The 19,262-nt window shown below is 45.0% G+C and overlaps 2 protein-coding genes across 2 annotated transcripts; one reads left to right on the plus strand and one right to left on the minus strand.

The window, feature by feature from the left end:
- Window positions 1–209: 209 nt before the first annotated feature.
- Window positions 210–6,964, plus strand: LOC109752650 (autophagy-related protein 13b). The gene is made up of 3 exons (XM_020311550.4): window positions 210–2,205; window positions 2,346–2,497; window positions 6,350–6,964. The coding sequence occupies exons 1-3, from the start codon at window positions 955–957 to the stop codon at window positions 6,717–6,719; spliced, it is 1,773 nt and encodes a 590-aa protein (XP_020167139.1). The 5' UTR covers window positions 210–954; the 3' UTR covers window positions 6,720–6,964.
- Window positions 6,965–9,930: 2,966 nt separating this feature from the next.
- Window positions 9,931–10,903, minus strand: LOC109752649 (vacuolar iron transporter homolog 4-like). The gene has a single exon (XM_020311549.4). It carries the CDS (start codon window positions 10,796–10,798, stop codon window positions 10,133–10,135), a length of 666 nt encoding a protein of 221 aa, XP_020167138.1. The 5' UTR covers window positions 10,799–10,903; the 3' UTR covers window positions 9,931–10,132.
- Between the last annotated feature and the right edge of the window lie 8,359 nt (window positions 10,904–19,262).

Consider the following 19,262-nt stretch of genomic DNA (forward strand, 5'->3'; position numbering starts at 1 on the left):
CGAGAATAAGAAATACGATCAGTCAAATATGCTGAAAGTCTATGAAACCAACGATTACTCGATCAGATAATGATCCTACAGATTTTCAAAAAAAGAAGAGATAATGATCTGAGAACACTTGCACAAAAACAAAGGAAAAAAATACAGTTTTTACGGGCAGCAAAAGAAAGAAAGACAATAATAAAGTAACAAAGGGAGGAGAAAAAGTCGTTTAGAGAAAGGAAAGGAGAAATAAGATAAAATTGTTCCATGGAGCCAACGGCTTCCGGAGATCTCCTTTTTTATCCCCTCCCCCTCCATGGAGTCATGAGTTCACCTCCAGTTCCGCCGCGACTCATCGTGGTCGGCAACCACTACCAGGCCCCGGCCGCTCCGATCCTCCACGAGACAGCAGGGGCTCGCTTCCAATGCGGCTCCCCTTCCAGTTTCTTGGGCTCGAATCGGGATTCCACGAGCGCGCTCGCTTAGCTTTCTAGGGATTTTGCTAGGGTTCTTCCGTCCAACTCGAAACTTTTTTTTTTCTTGCGTGATTCTTAGTTTCGTTGCGTTGCTCCCCACGAAATTGGTGTTTTTCTCTGCTTGTTGCGTGGGGGAATCGGGGTGAAAAGCTGCGTTTTTTGTGCAGTTTCAAGGTGCGGCGACTTTTTGTTCTTCTTCTTCTTCTTCAGTTCTTGATGGGTTTAGTTTAGGGTTCTTGCTCTGTCTGCGAGCCTTCCGATTTCATCGAATTTGATCTGGTAGCTTCGCTCTCTTGCTCCAAGGAATCAAACTCGTAGATCAAATCGCTGTTCTAGACCACCAGAATTTGTGAATTTTGTTTGCCATCTAGCTGCCGGAGAGGCTCCAGAGTCACAAAATTCTCAGTTTTTGGCACTTTCCACCGGCTTCTTGGCCTCCAGTAGCTCCAAATTTGACCAAGTTCTTGCTTTTGGCATCATCCCCAACCGCATAACTATGGCCGCCACTGCCTCAGAGCCGCCCATGGTGGAGCAAGTGATCACCGAGTTCTTTGCCAAGAGCCTCCACATCATCCTGGAGTCCCGCTCGCCCTACGAATCATCACGCAGCTTCACGCGGCCTTCACCGCCATCTTCGCCGCTCTCTGGCAGCCAGCCACGGGACAGGTGGTTCAACCTTGCCCTCCGGGACTGCCCAGCTGCACTTGAGAACTTTGACCTGTGGAGACAGAGCAATCTTGAGCCACTGGTTATTGATATTGTGATGCTCTGGCGTGACAATCCCAACACCACCTGTTCTGAGGGTGGCAAGATCATAGAGAGGTGGGTGATACAGTATGAAACCAGCAAGCCTGGCAGTGGCAGTGGTAATGGCAGCAAGAACCACAGCAGGAAGTCTAGGAACAGCCCGGCTGAGGATCATAGCTTGTACAGGAGTACATACAAGGGCTCAACAGTGTTATTTCGGTCATTGCATCTGGTTGTCAGGCTCTTGCCAGCTTACAATCTCTTCAGGGAGTTGAATTCGTCTGGGAGAATCCGTCCACTTAACCTGTCACATAAGATATCATCATTCGTCGAGCCGTTTACTAGGGCAGAGGATGCAGAGATGAAGCACTATGCATTTGCTCCAATTGAAACTCTGTTTGGCCGCCTGAGCTTGTCAGTTTCTTATGTGCCAGTGCTGGAGGTGGTGGCAGCACCAGAGCCAACCACACACATGTCAACAGAGCTTATACTGGATTATGTCGGGAGCCCCACAACAGACTTCCTCAGGACGTTCAATTCCCTGCCTTCAGATGGCATTGCACCTGATTGTGCTGCAATGACTAGGCGTCACAGTTGGAGTATTGACCCTGGAGCTAGACCATCGGTATCACCATCTCCTCTTTTGCATGATAGTCCTCTAACACGTTTGCATCCACATAGCACAATATCCTCTGGGAAGAAAAAAAGTACAGGATTTGAAGACTGCTATCCGTCACCACCGTTGTCACCATCGCCATCCCGTTCCCCTTCTGCTAGCTACCCAAAAAATTCTTTGTTCCGATACGAGAGTGCTCCTGTGGTCATTCCCACTGGGAGGGACGGTGGAGGTAGTGGACTGCCTCCTTCTCCATCTTTCAAGGGTAAACACCAGCTCCCATCTCAAAACTACAACCCAACCCCATCGCCTGATGGAAATTCAAATGTAAGGAAGGATTTGGTCAGGTTTGGTGAATTTGAGAATAATGCGGCCATGCAAAAGGTAATCACATAGTTTATTTTATTATCTTCTCAAGCAATGTGTGTAGCTTGCTGTAGCAACAGTAGTTTTATTACGAGGTTCTGCTTTTGGATCCATCTCACATTTTTACTGTTGAATTTTCTGGTTTTGTCTTTGATCAGGTGCTATCTTTTGATAAATATGATTTGGGATATTTTCATGGATTGAAGTTGACTCGGACTGCAAGCAAACTTTTTATCACGGATGAACTGGATGAGCGGGAGTTGGCATTTGCATGGGAAGATAGAGATATCATTATTGATCAACTTAACAGGTAGTTTTCGTCTCCTCCTTTCAGAATATGATTATGACATTATGCCATAGGACCCAAGTGTTAAAGCTGTTCCTTGTTGTTTGTGTCTGATTCCCTTTGCATGCACATGCTCATGAAAACTTGTGTGGTTCTCCTTGCATATAGATTTTGGTATCACACAGTGGCTCAGGTGCAATAGCATATATCTTTAACCTAAATCTGGCAATTACAGGGCTGTCCTTTATTTTAGTTTAGTTAAGACAATTCTGTAGTTGTGGAATCTCACTAAGACGGCTATGTCAGTCAGCTGCCCAGTGGTCTGAAAACTAAGTTAGTCCCATATTCTGCAGTGGACCATCTTATATTTCAGGTGGCCCTTGAAGCAGCAACTCTAGGATAAATGCACAGTTATTCATTTTCAAACTGCATGGTTTAATGTTTCATGGTTCTGACATCATGTACACAAATTGTACTGTTGTATCTTACGGATGTTAAATCTCTAGTAAATACAGACCGATGGCAGCTAACTGCTACCATGTGTTAGCTTCATGAAGGATAATGGATGTTTAAGACACAAATAATAATCAGAAATCAAGATACTATAGTTAGTTCAGGTTACTGGATGCTTTTGTTATTTGTTCCACAATAAGAGGGCAATAATATACTTCTCCAATGCTCATTTAGGTCTATCAACTTGTTTGTTGCACTTACTATATTCAACTGAAGTTGCAAATTATCCAGTTATTGTGTTAGTATTTTCTAAATGAGAAGGCATCATGTTTGCTTAGAAGTGCTAGTATAGATGTTCAGTGTCTACATATAATATGCTTGTATTTCTGTTATAGAAGTCAGAACTCAGGGCAGCTTTTTTCCTTACACTAATTGCAATATATCAGCGGATAACTCATTTTTCATATATTCATGGTTCTTTCGATGGTCTGAACACATTTTGTTCTTCCTATTATCGAGATAAGCTAGCTGGTCACTTGCAATATTTATAGTTCAGAAATGACTGCATTTTAATTATCTGGGCTGTCCGTTGTTCAAATGAAACCATCCTCGGTCTTCCACCTAGAGGATAAATATAAAATACAGTCTTGTGCGTGAGGATGAATATACACCTGCTCATCTTTGTTCAGTGAAACCACTTTTGAGAGACTTAATTTTAATATTTTTCAAGTTTTCTCCTCCTACTACTTCTCAAGGTTCTCATTATTTCCCAAGTTCCTTATTTCCTACATTAGCTCGTTTCTGTCTCCTTGTTTCTCAGTGCTCAGTATGTAGTATGTACTGTGCCACACACAACTTTTTCGGCCTGGCTTCTACTTTTTTCTAGGCGTAGTACGTATATAAGTGTTTTGCATTCACAGAAACATAAAGATTGTCATACGAGGTAGCTTCCAGTGTACATGAAAAGCTCTGGACCAGTATCAAAGGTAACCTATATCTTTAGTAGGAGATTTTTTTGGCTAACAGTCAGATGTGGGTTAGGCTGTGTGGGGGGTAGACTTGAATCAGTTAACCTGAGAAGGCAATATGGAAGGTGCTAGACACTGTAAGCAATTGTTACTAATTTGATATTATTGCAAACAAGCTCTGATACCTCATCTTGTTCTTAGCTTGGAGCTAAACATCGAAAGGCTGGGTACTTAAGCTTATCCCCTACCCTTGGACCAATCTGGGCCACCCCCCGGTTTGAGTCGAGTCTGGCTTGATTTTGATAAAGTCTCGGTGTATATAGGAGTGGGCAGTGTGGAATGAGGATATATACTCTTTTTTTGGAGTAAAAAATGGTTGCATTCTGACTCTTCTAGGATTTCACAATCAAGTAGGTAGACATTCGAAGTGAAAATATCATGCATAACCTAAGTTTAACTCTTATGAAAATGAAAAGTTTATTTTAGGCAATGAGCATGAGATTTTTACAACAACAGCAAGAAAGCCTTTAGTCCCAAACAAGTTGGGGTAGGCTAGAGCTGAAACCCGTAAGATCTCGCAACCAACTCATGGTTCTGGCACATGGATAGCAAGCTTCCATGCACCCCTGTCCATGGCTAGTTCTTTGGTGATGCTTCAGATCTCCCTTTACGGACTCCTCCCATGTCAAGTTCGGGGTCTACCCCGACCTCTCTTGACATATCAGCATGCTTTAGCCATCAGCTTTGCACTGGAGCTTCTGGAGGCCTGAGCTGAATATGCCCAAACCATCTCATACGATGTTGGACAAGCTTCTCTTCAATCGGTTCTACCCCAACTTTATCTCGTATATCATCATTCCGGACCTGGTCCTTCCTTGTGTGGCCACACATCCATCTCAACATGCGCATCTCCGCCACACCTAACTGTTGAACATGTCGCCTTTTAGTCGGCCAACACTGAGTGCCATACAACATTGCGGGTCGAATCGCCATCCTATAGAACCTGCCTTTTAGCTTTTGTGGCATTCTTTTGTCATAGAGAACGCCAGAAGCTTGGCTCCACTTCATCCATCCTACTTTGATTCGATGGTTCACATCTTCATCGATATCCCCATCCTTCTGTAGCATTGACCCCAAATATTGAAAGGTGTCCTTCTGAGCATGAAATTTTTATATGGATAAAAGTACTTGACCGTTCCCTGTCCATATCCTATTTGCAGACCATTAGTTATACTCAATCGATATAAGCATATAGCGCCAAATGTTCATATGGCACATAGGAGCTAAAAATGTCATTCAGTATTTTTTTAATCCTCTTGTAATTCTTGTTCTTAGGATGTGGTCATGCATGCTGGAGTGTGACTGGTGTAGGGTCTAGGGTGCATCCCGACGAGTTTGGTCCAGTAGTGTGGCATCTTGTTGGGAACCTCGCAATGGTCGGGTGGCCTGCATCAGCTGGCCAGGTTATCAGATGCAGGTGCATCTCCAGAGCCAGGCTAGAGCAGAAGCTCATATCCTGTCAAAAATAGAGCAGTCAGAAGCTCATATCAAGCTTCCCCCGCATACAGGCAATTTTTTCAGTGGCTAGCGCGTACTAATCTTTATCAAATGATTAGTACACAATGCGACTAATTAAGGGTAATTAATGTGTATCAAGTGGGTGCTGTGACATGTTGCTATCGAGCATATACTTTTAATAACCATGTCTTCTAGCCAATTAAGTTGGTAGTTTTATAATTAGCATGTATTGATTATGTGTACTACTACCTCTGATCCAAAATAAGTATCGCAGTTTTGAACTGAGGTTAAATGGATTAGGGTATATTAGAAGTTGTATAATGTAGAATAATAATCAGTGGGGTGGAGCGTAACATTTTAATGGTTTTCAAAGTGTTTCTAACCACAGTATAGTTTTAAGTTGTAATCACTCATGCTGTCCTGCAACTAACCAAACAAACGCCCTTACCTACCCCATAGCCTGTCTTGCTAAACCAGCCTATCCCAGCCCCCAATGGGCCAGCCTGTGGTGATTCAGGAAGCCAATCACCCCCTTGATGATTGAATATGGTTTGCCAAACAGGTTGGGGAATTATTTGTCCAGCATATGAAGTCACTCCTTGCAGGATAAACCACTCTTTGTTCTTTGTTTGCTGTTATAATTAGTTATTATTTGTAGCATTTGTACGCCATTTTGCTAAGCAAGAAGGTTCTAGGAAGTAAAGCCTATCCCACATTGACTGACTAAATGTTCTGTTAACTTGATAATGTTGGGGTAAGTCGATCACTATGCATTTATCCTCCTATCCAGCTATGCAGACATTAGCAGTTAACATTATGCTATTATTAGTGTAAGTTAACAAGACACAGTGGAAGGGAGCAATGTATTTACTTGTCTTCTCATTCCTCAGATATCCACCTATCTTGATTCACGCAAGCTAAACTCAAAATTTTCCAGGGTTGGTATCTCGGATAGGGAGGGCCAAGAGACAAACTTGGACGCTGGAGGCTCGATGACAAGGACTCCGGCTGCAGCCATCGGCGCTCTTGTGCGCATGCTCAAGACGGCCCCGGGCCTCAGGGCAAGCCGCCAATCAATCGAAGCTCCTCCCCCAGTTCCTCAAGAATCTTCGGTTCAGAGGGTCATGACCGAGGAACACGGTGACGCTGCATCAAGCTCTGCTTTGCTCCAATCAAAGACGGCAGCGGACGCGCTGGAGGAGCTAAAGAAATACAAGGCTATCAGAGAATCGATACTGGACCGCGCGAAAGCGCTGCCCCGGGATGATGGGAAGATGGGGGAGAAACCCGCCGATGGAGATCTTTAGCAAACATACAGTATGACGACGAAAAGACTTGTGTACATATATGTATTATAAGGTAGCTGACGATTCCCAACCCCCATACCTTAGTCGCTAGTGGCTACTAGTGTGCGGCCAAAATCTATATGTACAAGATACATGACAATACCCATCCATCCAGCTGCTCTGAGATGAAGGCCCAGCTATGGGTTTTTTATGTAAAGTTGAAAACCGAAATGTTTAGCTGCTTTGATCGGATTGTTTTCGGTGAACGTTTAGTCTGTCCGTATGGAGTTTGATGTTCCATGCTGGTAAGCTGACCTGTTATCTTTGGTGCTGCAAGTTTTAAGGATCTGGAGTCGGATGTAGATCGAGTTTTCCTGTCGAGCTTCTTTTATCGCTTGTTTTTTCTTTCAAAACGGAGGCAAAAGTTTTGCCTCATCGAGTAATTAAGTAGAAGAGAGTTGCTCGGTTAATTAGGAAAAACCGAGCGAAAACCAGATTGCCCAGTTAATTATAGAGAACCGGGTGAAAACCATCACAACCGCTGAGCGGCACACATAAAAACAGCCCACGCGCACCACTCCAAAGAGGGCCTCGGCGAGACAGCACGCAGGCGTCATCGTCATCACTCATTCCCTAGAGGCGTTATCGCCATCCCTACACTTTGAGCAAACGACTCCGACTTCGCCGTAGGCGATCGTCGACTCAACCCGAACTGTAGCAGACGCGTGAAGCTACATGAAGATCGGCGCCAAACTCAGCCACCTGCGGCCAGACAGTGCAACCCCGAATCTGACAGAGAATTTTGAAGGACAAAACCAGGCACGGCTGGCGCCACGAAAGATCACCGAACGGCCACCTGCAGCCAGTCATCGTATACCACAAGGCCCCACCACCGCAGCTTCGACTCCACATCAACAGACGAACCGAGGCAAAACCGCGGACACGCCGGACAAGGGCCGACTACCGCAACCATTGCCGCGTCGCCGACATCGCTCCCACCATCATTGTTGCCACATAAGCCTGGACGCCACAACCGCCGCAAACCACTGGTTCCCCTTGCCGATGCCGAGCTTCGAGACGAAGCCCTCAAGTCGCTTGGGTTTGGCAGTGCTAGGAATCAGAATTTGGAATTCGGCAGCTCTCACGCCGTGCATCGCTGGCCCTGGCCGGCGTTCGGCGATGAGCCTGACTGTACCGAGTCCATGATCACTAAATCCGGTCCCACATGGCTGATCCCCCCAAGCAAAGCTGTTTTATTAAGGAAAGGACAGGTGTCCACAAAAGTCTGCTCCCGAGCTCATGAACAGTAAAATCCGAAAAGGTTCCAGAAAATTCTGAACTTTTTTTGTGGAGAACTTTGACAATGGTTTGAGTGCTTGGCAAATTTAATCATGGAATGACATTGATGGAAGTCATGGCAAAATAAAATAAAATCAGCAGTTCAAAATGATTTAGAAATAGCATTTTTGGAGCATCAATTTTTTTTCTTGTCACAGCTTTCACGAATGTCGTTTCATGATAATCTTTGCAGGCACACAAAGCATTTGTCAAAGTTTGCCATAAAAAAAAATCAGACTTTTTGATTTTTTTTATTATGTAGCCTTTGAGTTCGTCGTATAACTATGCCATGTCCATGTGTTCTTCCCCTCTAATCCAGGAATTATGTTTGCTGACTATTTTCGTGAAATGGGCTATAGTGACTTACTGAACACTGCGCTTGATGGGTATCGAGTGCGGTGTTGCATTGTCACTTTGGCAGACCCTTTCCGCTTTCCGGTATGGAGCCGACGGTCCTTCAGGCATGCCCTTTCAGGCGGCTTGAGTTTAGCTCAAACCAACCAGTGCCCTGTGCCACTGATCGTGATACGCGTTTTCAGATCCGGATTTCAGATCACAGTTTTCAGAAATGGGATTGGCATAGGCGCCCAACTCAGAACAAGGTTGACGAGGAGTGACCGATCACTTGAGGGAACGATCGAGGAGACCGATCTCCCTTTCAGGAAAGCTATGTCCTGATGGGCCAAGTATTGCGTGAAATTTCAGAATGTTCGGTATGGTGCTTCCTTATCTGACTTGCAATTGTGACTCAAAAAAAAATCTGACTTGCAGTTTTTGCTATTGCCATTTTTGTAACTTATGTTCACTGTTGTATATAATGCTTTGGTGCAAAACGAATTTCCCTTAAGCAGAAAGGATCCAAAGAGAAGAAGAAAGAAAATACAGTTTTACCCCTGAAGGTCCTGCAAACAGCAACACGCCAACACGATGAAACCGCCACCACAGAGGGAGGAATCCTCCGCACCTAAGGCCGAGGAAGCAGTGTCACACCAAGTGTTTTGTGAGTCTGTAGGGCCTGCTCTCTTTCAATACTTGTTACTTGGCAACTGTCGGGTAATTCTTGCTATCTTTTACTTTCTCGCAACCTGGAACACTCAAATCACTCCATTATCATTGCTACTAATAACCTTTCTCAAGCAAGTATTGGTTATATGTATGTTTTTGAAAATTGCAAAATATGATTGTGTGTTTATGAAAATTATGAAATGGTTTAAATTTATGTTAAAAAAAATTAAGTTACTGAAAATGTTTTCTTTTTTTTGAAATATTGAAATGTTACTCAAATTATTGAATTTTTTTCTTCTAAAATATATGAAATGATAGTTTCTCTTACGATTTACTGAATTAGTCACTCAAATAATTACTTGTTTTTATCTTTGAATTATATTTTATTTTTCAATTAAAAACATCATTAAAAATAATCTATTTTTGATATAACAATATCAAAAATCAAGTAATAACAGATACTCCCTCCATTTTTTATACAAGGTCACAAACACATATTACAGGTACCAAGGCAAAAGTAAATGTGTGCTTAAGTTAATATTGCAAGCTAGGTTGTCTCCTTGTTTGTCGTATTAATTAATGCATATTTTTATGTCCCACCTACAACAATCCAATGCTCACACTCCTTTTGATTGATTAATGAGGCGCATGCAAGACAACCTTCTCACACTCACATGCATGCAAAGGATAATTAATGTCCTTCTTTGCTAGTACGAGGCAAATATCATCAATTTTGTCTCGATTAGTGTTTGTGGCCTTGTATAGTTGTAAATTGTAATTTTGATTGTGGCCTTGTATATAAAAATAGAGGGAGTATATAAGTTATACCATGTCGAATACCTTGTACAGCTACTCACGTGGCAGCTTTACATGACAAGAGCGTTAGAAGTGCTTTTGCCAACAAGCATGCTACTAGTGAACAAATCTTAATTCTATATACTGTACATCACAAGCTAGGATTTGCTAACCACGCAGGCAATTCACCTACTGTTTTTTCCCTCATCAAAAAAGAAGAAGAGAAACACACCCATAACAAGTGTGTTCAAGCTTCACCCACACAAAACATAAAACAAAAAAGTTCAAGCCATATATCAATCTGAATGAGTCCGGAACAGTTTCATGAGACCGTAGGTGACCCCCATCGCCACCAATCCTCCCAGCGCGGCCCTCAGCCCAGCCCGCCCCCCGGGAGCGCGGCCCTGCACCGCCCCGAGGGCGCCGAACACCGCCAAGGCCAGAGTCGCGGTCGCAACGACCACGGCGACCCGCACCGCGTAGCTTGCCACGAACCACGCCGCGAGCAGCGGGATCGCCGCGCCGGCCGCGAAGGACAGCGCCGAGGCCGCCGACGCATGGCACGGGTTCGGCAGCCCGGCCCGGTCCGCCGGGTACCCGCGCGCCTCCTCGAGCCGCTGGAGCCCGGCCAGCTCCACGTCCAGCTGCGCGTGGACCGACACGTACTCGCCGATGGCCATGCTGCACGCGCCGGCGACGAGGCCCGCCACGCCCGACAGGAGCGCCGCCCGCGGGTCGGCGGGTCGTGCCGCGCCGATGCCGAGCATGAGCGCCGAGGTGGAGACGAGGCCGTCACTTGCGCCGAGGACGGCAGCGCGCAGCCACTGCCCCTGCTGTGACGGCAGAGACATGGCGTCGTGGGTGGCCGTGGCTACACAGACGGTGCAGAGTTTCATGCCCTCCGGCGCGGGGGTTGGACCGAGCTCTGCTACGGCGAGCTTGGTGTCATTGTCGGTTGCCATTTTATGTGGGAGCAGAGGCGTGCGACTGCCACACGCACAAAAAGCATACGAGAGTGTGGCGAACACAAGACCCCGTATATATAGCGACGAGGCAGTAGAGCAGCGAGACGATTATGTGAAGGTAACATCTGTAGTGATGCACAATGTGACGTCTCCTTAGGAATAACAAGGATTTACATACATACAGTCATTTTCACTATGTAGGTATGGTCATCTCTACTCCTAATGGAGCAGTTGGTAGTCTCCGTTCCGGGTTTATTTTCGTCCCACCATTTTCGTCCGGTTTTTTTTCGTCCTCACTCCCACCTCTGACTTATCCACCAGAAACCGAAAAAACCTCCTCCTGAGGCCCCAACCCGCACCCATCCACGTACCAAAAAAATAGACCTCGAAGGTTAACCAACGAAAAAAGACCTACCAAGATTAACCAGCGAAAAAAAACCTAATGGAGGAGTTGGTAGTCCGGTACGGTTTATTTTCAACACTTTCCTAATGACAAAAGATCACGGATCTAACTTTCCTAGCTTAGCCAAATCAACGAATCTCTTTCATAAATGCAATTTGCTTTATGAAACAAATAATAGATTCTTTTCTACCTTAGCCAAGTTAACGAATCTCTTCCATTAATGCAATTTGCTTTAGGAAACAAATAATAGATTCTTTCCTACCTTAACCAAATCAGTGAATTTCTCTCATTAATGCAATTTGCTTTAGGAAATAAATAATAGATTTTCAGGAAACAAATAATGGATTTAATACGGTTTATTTTCAACACTTTCCTAATGACAAAAGATCACGGATCTAACTTTCCTAGCTTAGCCAAATCAACGAATCTCTTTCATAAATGCAATTTGCTTTAGGAAACAAATAATAGATTCTTTCCTACCTTAGCCAAATCAACGGATCTCTTTCATTAATGCAATTTGCTTTAGGAAACAAATAATAGATTCTTTCCTACCTTAACCAAATCAGTGAATTTCTCTCATTAATGCAATTTGCTTTAGGAAATAAATAATAGATTTTGAGGAGACAAATAATGGATTTAAAGAAATTCATAAGTAAACCATCTCTACTACTTATTAAAGAAGAAAACATGTACATCGCTAAGTGTACCCAGCCTAACGTACACATAACAACATAGCTCAATTATAACCACACGATCAGAATCACTTAATTTAATCCAACCGTTAAGATTATACTAATCCAGAGCCAAAACGTGCTTAGCAATTTACCTGGGCGGACGAAAACTCTGCCGTACCAAACGTTCCGCGGGCCCCGCGTCGACCCCGGTACATCGTTTCCTAATCCAAGGAAAGGGAAACACAATCCGATATCGAAAGATCCCTGAATGCAGGTGAGCGACGCGGTCAACACGGGGAGGCGGCGGCATCTCGAGGGAACGGTGATGGCCAAGTTGTGGGCTCCGGCGGGGCTGCTGTGGATCTGGCGGATGGCAGCAGGATCGGGTCGACGACGGACGGCTCCGGCGAGAGTCGGAGGGACGACGGCGGCGGCTGAGCTCCTCCATGGCCTGCTGCGGTTCCAGGGAGAACAAAAGGAAGGGAGGGGAGCAAGGGCACGGCCAGCATGCTCTCACCTCTCTTACCTCCATGCCGCCGTCGACACGACCCCCGAGCCTAGACCACGACCCATGCGACGGGACCCCGCTGATGCCGGCGGCGGTGCCGGGCTCCATGATCTATTCGACTTCATGTGTCGATTCATCAAGTCCGCACCAGCACTCCGCCGGGCCCCTCAGTGGGATCGGCGTCCGTATCAGCTCCTGCCTCTGCAAGTCAAGGGGTAGGCTGCTCGATCGCATCTCCAAGAGTCCCTCGCCGCCACAATGCCTGCAGTCGCGGACGGCCGTACCTGTCGACGGGAGCGGCTGAGCAGGGGACATCCCGCCGATCCGATGGCGGAAGGGCGAGATAATGGGCAAGTCTACCTCGGGTTGAATCTGGACACCAGCGAGCTCCTTGCAGTAAACCAGGTGCTGGACTTTTGCGATTTGTTTATCAGGTTTGCACTGTGTGGATCACGCCGGTCCGGCTCTCACCCCTCTCCGACCTCCATGCCGCAGTTGGGCGCTCCTCCGAAACAAGATTATCGCGTCCAGGTATACAGTCCGCCACAAAACTCTCCCGTGCAGTGGGCGTACAGAAGGTACCTTCCTCTCCTGATTTTGTATATGGCAGTGTAGTACTATGTGGTTAACTGAAAACGAAGAGTAAGTAAATTAGTTCCTGTCAGAACAACTGTAGCCGGCATCGCCGCCGTCGCTTATGGAGCTCCACACCATTCCCCAATTGTACGAGAGCATGTTCAATCTTCGCCATTCTATACTATGTGCAAATGGTCAACTCTTTTCCAAACAAGAAGATATGAGGATTAGGCATATATGCCCCATAAGGTAGCTATATTCATGTGTTGTAGTGTGGATTATGGTCACGCTCTGTCTTGGACTGCATTTAGCTAGGTTAACAAAATGGATACTCTGCATATTTTCTGAATTTTTAGTAAGGTCTACATGAATAAGGTATGCGATAGTTCTGACTTGGGGCACTGGTTAATTCTTTACATGCAGGAACGTGGAGAGATGGTGGGCTCCAAGCCCATGGTGATTTTATTGTGCTTGCAGCTTGAGATGTACTTGGTCCAAATGAAAATCATCGTTTTGAAGGGTTAGTAGATGATGCTCAATGCCATAAACCTGCACCGATCGTCACTCATGTCATCTCATAGAAGTCTATTGAATTTTAATTAACTTTTGTTGTATGCTATCCATGATGTAAGTGGAGATAGGAAGTTCCAAAAAAATCCTGCACAATGGGGACGTGCACCAATGATTTGACAGGATAAGATGTTTGTGAAGTATGAAAAATTATGACCTAAGCAAAACTTTTATTTACATATATTCATACATACTTTGAATTTTAGAAACATGCATTGCACGTATATAGTTAGATCTTAATTTTCTTTATTATTCAAAATGCTTGTACCCACTAGATTTCATTTTTTTACCTTGAAGGAGTATTATATTACTATTATTTGGAATCCACCTTGATCCTCCACTTCTATTTTTCCTAGGCAACTTCACATGGAATTAGGATCACTTAATAAGGTTCTGGTTTCTTTTTCAAATTCACTTGCTTTATGCATGAACCTATTATAGATTTGTTGGGTTGATTTGCAGTAAGAGCAAATGTAATATTGTTCTCATCAATTTCTTTCATAGCATGTGTAATGCGTTATAACATCAGTTTCATTGGATTGGAAAAGGTGATAAACATGCAACCATTCTTACTCGATGATATGAATACTTCAGGAGCAATAGTGGCATTTGTTTGCACATTAGTATTCCATTATGTAGTAAAGGATATGGTCTGGTAGTCATTCTTTATCGTTATAGTTATTGTCAAATGGTGGAATATTGCCGCCTAGCAGCTCTGGTTCATGTGTGTGTGAAAAACAATGTAAAATCATTTTTGTTGCTATAGAATCTCATGAGTCGTATGAAAAAGAAGGCTAGGATATTTATATTTTTTAATTGTTCAGCTGCTTGTGTTACAGATCTGGGCATACCTTTTGTTTGAGATAAATTTGGGCATAAATTGTCACAAATAAATGGGTGGCGTTGGGTCAAGGTTCAGGAACCCAGGGGCATCATGCTTCTTTTGAGCCACATGGGGAGAGTTACATCCATGTATTAGAAAAACTAGGTGCCCGCTTAAACAGAAAAAATACAACTCTTGCTGACCGGGAGCTTCATGGTAGTGGCTAGAATTTAATCAGAGATCCATGTACAGGTTGATTGTTATGAAACCATGCGATGGAATCTTGATGTTGACAATGTCCAGAAATCTGATTCGTCAGAGACAAAATCCAACCTTAATTCCCCCATTCAGATCATGAAATATTGGGGTTAACAGTTTGCGATGTAAGATGGGTTGAGATCTGCTATACGTTAACTTTCTTTTGTTCAAATGTTTTCTTTTGTTTTGAAACCTTAATGTTTTCTGTTGTGGGGTGACAATGTCTGGGTTTATGCTAACAAGCAAGAAAAAAGTTACATGCAATGAGTTCCCAATCTTGAAATATTGAAATATTGAAGCATATCTTGGAACGACGGAGTGCCCAATCTTCATGGTAGATGATGGGACACTGGATGCTGAAGTTGCTTATTGTCTCGCGTAGAACAATAGCATGTCCTTATTTTTTGCTATGTTTTGCCCATGTTGATTACGATGGCATTGTTTTGAACATTCTATCTGTGTTGATAAAAAAGGAGATGATTTGGTATGCCCTCCTTGCAGAGGATCGAGCCTGGTCGGTTGGTTCTTGGTTGGGTGTTGTTGAGACGATCCAAGCCACCAGCAATTCGAGCTTGTCTTCATGGTGTGTAATCATATTTAGGTAGACAAAATCCCCTGATGATAGCCCAAAAAGAAGATTCGGCGTGACATGGAGATAAAGTGTTGCGTGCGGCAGGAAAGAGACAAACATATTCAGAAATCCAAACCACCAAGATGATAGTCGCGAGATGGCGATTGGATGGTGCTGACACATCTTGCTAGCGAGGAGGCTGTTTGCCGAAATTGGACTTCGGATTGTTATAAAATTTCAGTTTAGACCAATTCTTGTTAAACATAACATGTTATTGTGACAACTATTATGAAAAAAATTGATTTAGATAATCAAAATGATGAAGAAATTCCTAAACTTACGTGCGTTACACGTGCACCCTTTCCAATTTGAAGGGCTGCTTATCGGTTTTAAATCTTGAAGTTTGCACGGTCACTAATATGACCATGCTATTTTAGAGTGATAACCTTCATTTCAGGCAGTAATGAAACTTGAAATGCCAGTTGACTAACAGTAATAAAGACCAAGAATACTGGTTGATGTTAATGGGAATTATGATTAGCGATGATTCATTTTATGCTCTATTGGAACGGGTCAAGCCGGTTTGCGCGGTGAGTATTGTCCGTTACTTATTTTCATACTAACTACATATATTGTTTGTGCAGGATGGATATGAGTTGAGAAAGCAGTTTTTATTATACTTGCTAAAACATCGTGGGAATGAAGCTAAAGACAACTTTCCGTATATTGTGAAAGAATTTCTTAAGCGTAGAACCTAGATATTAATAATTTTATAATAGATGTTTAGTTGGAACTCCATTAAGTTTGTTACAAGGACATGCCGTTAATTTTTCTTTTTGGCAATTTACATTGCAAAAATGTACTTTAATTATTAAATAATCGTGTCTGTGTTATATTGTCTGTACGTGTGAAATTTAACATGCATTATCTTTATATAACTCTTACAAACTATTTCAAGAGCCCGTGGCAACGCACGGGCATTGTACTAGTATGCATAACTTATGTGCTTTGACATCATTTATTTTTTCGTATTTGTGCTGGTGTTCATAGGAAATGTGATAATTAAATGTTCTTACTGTATTGCATATACTTTCAGTTTTTTTCTTTTCCGAAAGGCCTAAGGCCATAAATTAAGTATCAGAAGTACTTACAAACACACCCTTACAGAAAAGAAAATTACATCAAAATTCTTAGTAGTGCTAAAGTCTTCTTCCTCCGGCATCCACCGGCGATGCCTCGTGAACAAAGCTCGATGTAGTCTTTGGGCCTCCGCCTCAACGGAGCAAACTTGTTTAAACCCATAAGCTTGTAGAAGTGGTGGCCGTGAAGCCATCGATGTAGGTCAGAAGACATCCGTCTGCGATCTACATAGCAAATCGCCGCCCGGAGAAGAAGAGGCCAAAAGAGCCCGCAGATACTCCAAATAACATGAAAAACGACCGAATCGACATGGATCCATTGGACACCGAAGCCGACCCGGTCCAAGAAGATCTGTCGAAGACACACCTCGTCGTCTTATGGACGGCAAAGCCGGTTGCTGCATATTCTATTCAAAAGAGGGGCACTTGGAACGTTGGTGTACTTTGAAGCCGCCTACGTTCATTCCTCTCGGCCTACGAACAAAAGGGGATACAGTTTGGGATCAGCTCGACTTCTACAACCCTTCTGCCTGGCAACCCGGAACTGCTCGAGCTATGGCCAACCCATCGCGCCAATGGTTTCGTCCCCGTCGATTGAATTGCAATGTTGCATCATGATCTTAGTTTTGTAAAATGTCAGGACGGGTTTGTAATTTTGTTTTCTTGGGGGGGGGGGGGGGGGGGGGGGGGGGATCCTGATGTAAAATTTATTTTCAAGCTTATCTAATCAAAGTCTGGGTCCTTTGTGACCCTTGTACTATTCAAAACAAAGTGGAAGAAATCGGATAGACGAGTTGAAATATTCTACAAGCTGTGTGGGTGTGGATAGTCTTGCGATAAAGCGGATCCATGTGCGGTTGTGCAGCTCCTTACTGATAGTTACTCCTATGTTCTTGCGTGAGGCAATCCTAAAAGTTTATTTTTTTGCGGGTGAAAGAAAATTTCATTTCTCACACATAAAGTGCCTCGGCCTTAGACAAGTCTGGGACCTCCTCCGGTCCCGATCCCAGCCATACAACCATGTGTTTATGAACTCTACCATAGTTCGCAAGATAGTGGCTTACACCATTCTGCTCTCTACGTACATGAACTAGCTTTATTTCTCTACCTCCTGACATCAAGCGTCTAATCTGGTCGATGAGCATAGCAAAGCGAGATCTGTCCGGCCCCGGTGCTGCTATCGCATGTAGTGCCACCGAACAATCTGTTTCCATCACCATAGGCAAAGGAGTCCACTGCAGTGCCAGGTTAAGCCCCTCTATGCATGCATGTAGCTCGGCCTCAAGGGGGTCAGAGCACGTCCGTAGTTCCCTGCAGGAAGAAAAGATGATATCACCGGTGTCGCTGCGAAGGACCATGCCCGCTCCAGCCTCTCCACTCGTGGCACTGAAGGAACCATCGACGTTTAGCTTTGTCCACCCCGAGGCTGGCCTGGACCAGTGCAGCAACACAGGCGGCGCTCGGCTCTCCAGCTGCCCGAGCCATTTCGGGGCAAGCGTGTCCACCACCTGCTTCCCCTTGCCGAGGTCCGTCTCCGGTGCGTTCTGGAGCCCCACCAAAGAGTCGACGTAGCTGGTGAGGAAGCGTTTGGATACTTCGATCGGCGGCGGCTTCTTGTGGTGCACCAGTTCGTTGCGAATGTACCAACGTCGCCACAACGTCATCATGAGCATCATCCTCTCCATATCCGGCAGATCGCAAAGGGCTTGGGCCAGCCACTCCGTTCCTGTCCGGCGGAAAGATGCGACATCCGGTATCCGCCATTGGTCCGCCATTGTTTGCCAGAGCGCAACCGCCAACGGGCACCTGCAAAAAGCATGGAACGTGTCCTCCGGCTCCAAGGCGCAGAGAGGGCATTTGTCAGACACCTCTAGACCTCGACGACGCTTGTTAACCCAAGTGGGCAGACAATCCGTGAGTAGCCGCCAAGTAAAGATTCGAACCTTAGGAGGAGCAGGGCACCTCCAAATAAAAGCCCAGACGGCTCGTCGCCCATCCGGTGCCCTGCTCGCCGCGACTGAAGAGAATCGAAGAAGATCCTCAAGTGCAAGTCGATACGTGCTCCTAACAGTGAAGTTCCCGCTACGCTCCGGTTCCCATGCCAGCAAATCCTCCCCCAACCAAGGAGAGGTTTTGATTGTTGCAATCACCTCCGCATCCACCGGCAAAAAAATGCTTCGAACTAGATCCATATTCCATGCTCCATGGTTATCCAGCAAGTCGCTGACACGACGTATCCGGCATCGTCCTTGAGGAGTAACTGGCCTTCCACTTCCATTCCTTGGAATCCAACTATCACGCCAAATCCTGATGGCCCTCCCATTCCCTACCCGCCAGATCAGTCCCTTTTTCAGAAGCTCAAGTCCATGTTGTATCGCCTGCCAAGTAACCGAGGCCGCGCTCGAGAAAACCGTGTCTTCCAGATTGTCCCGCGGGTAGTAACGCGCTTTCAGCAACCGGGCACACAAGCTGTCCGGACTCGTCAGGAGTCGCCAAGCTTGACGCGCCAGAAGCGCCTGGTTAAAAAGTCGAAGGTCGCGGAATCCCAACCCTCCTTGCGCCTTAGGTTTTATGAGATGAATCCATGCCCGCCAATGCATCTTCCTCTTCCCCTTCTCTACTCCCCAGAAAAAATTGCGAATCATCCGCATCAGATCTTCACATGTGGCCACCGGCAACTTAAAAACACTCATGATGTACGTCGGAATGGCCTGAGCAATGGATTTTATGAGAACCTCTCTTCCACTTTGCGCAAGTTGCGATCCGTCCCACTCCATCATTCGCTTCATATATTTCTGTTGGATGTTCTGAAACTTCCCCTTAGACATGCGACCATTTGGCGTGGGCACGCCCAGGTAACATTCCTCGAAACTTTGCTGTTGCACCTCCAAAGCATGTACCACCGCATCACGGTCAGCCCTCCGACATTGCTCCCCGAA

Source organism: Aegilops tauschii, chromosome 4 (assembly GCF_002575655.3).
Source record: "Aegilops tauschii subsp. strangulata cultivar AL8/78 chromosome 4, Aet v6.0, whole genome shotgun sequence".
In the NCBI taxonomy this organism is placed as follows: domain Eukaryota; kingdom Viridiplantae; phylum Streptophyta; class Magnoliopsida; order Poales; family Poaceae; genus Aegilops; species Aegilops tauschii.

Bases quoted from the DNA above. Each gene is read 5' to 3' on its own strand.
- LOC109752650 (XM_020311550.4), top strand. From the start codon at position 955: ATGGCCGCCACTGCCTCAGAGCCGCCCATGGTGGAGCAAGTGATCACC. The intron at 2,206-2,345 runs GTAATCACATAG...GTCTTTGATCAG, and splicing joins ATAATGCGGCCATGCAAAAG to GTGCTATCTTTTGATAAATA. The intron at 2,498-6,349 runs GTAGTTTTCGTC...AAAATTTTCCAG, and splicing joins ATTATTGATCAACTTAACAG to GGTTGGTATCTCGGATAGGG.
- LOC109752649 (XM_020311549.4), bottom strand. From the start codon at position 10,798: ATGGCAACCGACAATGACACCAAGCTCGCCGTAGCAGAGCTCGGTCCA.